Source organism: Solanum tuberosum, unplaced genomic scaffold, assembly GCF_000226075.1.
Source record: "Solanum tuberosum cultivar DM 1-3 516 R44 unplaced genomic scaffold, SolTub_3.0 scf00932, whole genome shotgun sequence".
NCBI classification, from domain to species: Eukaryota; Viridiplantae; Streptophyta; class Magnoliopsida; order Solanales; family Solanaceae; genus Solanum; species Solanum tuberosum.
The window spans coordinates 51,372-53,010 of record NW_006239833.1 but is presented as its reverse complement, the minus strand read 5'-3'; the positions used below and the strand labels follow the sequence as shown (position 1 = coordinate 53,010).

General features: G+C 48.3%; 1 protein-coding gene across 1 annotated transcript; it reads left to right on the top strand.

The window, feature by feature from the left end:
- Positions 1-239: 239 nt before the first annotated feature.
- Positions 240-1,302, top strand: LOC107059186 (uncharacterized). Its single transcript, XM_015305653.1, has 2 exons — positions 240-428; positions 865-1,302. The coding sequence occupies exons 1-2, from the start codon at positions 240-242 to the stop codon at positions 1,300-1,302; spliced, it is 627 nt and encodes a 208-aa protein (XP_015161139.1).
- Positions 1,303-1,639: the final 337 nt, after the last annotated feature.

The following is a 1,639-nucleotide window of genomic DNA, read 5'->3' as shown; positions in this document are numbered from 1 at the left end:
GCCCCTGCCGCCTTCATGGACTTGATGACACGTGTGTTCAGGCCATACCTTGATTTATTTGTCATCGTCTTCATTGATGACATACTGGTATACTCGCGGAGCCGGAGTGAGCATGAGCAGCATTTGAGAGTTTTGCTCTAGACTATGAGAGATCAGCGGCTTTATGCCAAGTTCCAAAGTGCCAATTTTGGTTAGACTCTGTAGCATTCTTGGGGCATGTTGTATCTAAGGAGGGCATTATGGTAGATCCGGCGAAGATTGAGACTATTCGTGGTTGGGCTAGGCCTACCTCAATTACTGAGATTCGGAGCTTCGTCGGACTAGCAGGCTACTACAGACGATTTGTGGAGGGTTTCTCTACCTTGGTACCACCTCTGACTCGGTTGACTCATGTTGATGTTCCCTCTGTTTGGTCAAAGGAGTGTGAGGTGAGCTTTTTGAGGCTCAAAGAGTTATAGACCACCGCTCTTATATTGACATTTCCAGCTGAGGGTGAGGGCTTCACGGTTTATTGTGACGCATCCGGCGTTGGTTTGGTTTAGCGAGGGCTTCACGGTTTATTGTGACGCATCCGGTGTTGGTTTGGGTTGTGTATTGATGCAGCAGGGCTGGGTTATTGCTTATGCGTCGAGGCAGCTTAAGATCCATGAGCGCAACTACCCCACTCATGACTTGGAGTTGGCGGCGGTAGTTTTCGCGCTTAAGATTTGGAGGCACTACTTGTATGGAGTTCGATGTTAGATCTATACCGATCATAGGAGTCTTCAGTACATCATGAGCCAGAATTACCTTAATTCGAGGCAGCGTCGTTGGATTGAGCTCCTGAAGGACTATGACCTCTCTATTCTCTATCATCCGGGCAAGGCAAATGTGGTAGCGTACACCCTAAGCCGAAAGGCGGTGAGTATGGGTAGTCTAGCCTTCTTATCTGTTGAGGAGCGACCCTTGGCTATGGACATTCAGTTCTTAGCCAATAGTATGGTTCAGTTGGATATCTCAGATCCTAGACGTGTCTTGACCCATATGGGAGTTCAGTCTGCCTTGATTGATAGGATCTGCGGTTGTCAGTTTGAGGATGAGGCCTTGGTGGGCCTTAGAGATCGAGTGTTAGCGGGTGATGGTGGTCAGGCTACCTTAGATCCTGATGTAGTGTTGAGATTCACCGGCCGCATCTGTGTTCTAAGAGTTGGGGATATGATACAGTTGATACTTTCTGAGGGCCATGAGACTAGATACTCTATCCATCCGAGCATAGCGAAGATGGATCGTGATTTGAGGCAGCATTACTGTGGAGTGGCATGAGGAGAGATATTGCTGACTTTGTTTCCCGTTGCTTGTGCTGCCAGCAGGTAAAGGCCGAGCATTTGAGGCCTGGTGGTGAGTTTCAGAGATTACCCATTCCGGAGTGAAGGTGGGAGTGTATCACTATGGACTTCATTGTGGGGTTGCCTCAGACTTCTAGAGATGTTGACAGCATTTAGGTCATCGTTGATCGATTGACCAAGTCAGCACATTTTCATCCAGTTCAGTCTTCATTTAGCGCCGAGAGGTTGGCTAATATCTACATTCGGGAGGTGGTTCGACTTCATGGGGTGCCGGTTTCTATTATATCAGATCGGGTTCTCAGTTCACGTCCAGC

Coding starts and splice junctions, on each gene's coding strand:
- LOC107059186 (XM_015305653.1), top strand. CDS start 240: ATGGTAGATCCGGCGAAGATTGAGACTATTCGTGGTTGGGCTAGGCCT. Junction 429..864: donor TTTGGTCAAAGGAGTGTGAG/GTGAGCTTTTTG, acceptor CATCCGGGCAAG/GCAAATGTGGTAGCGTACAC.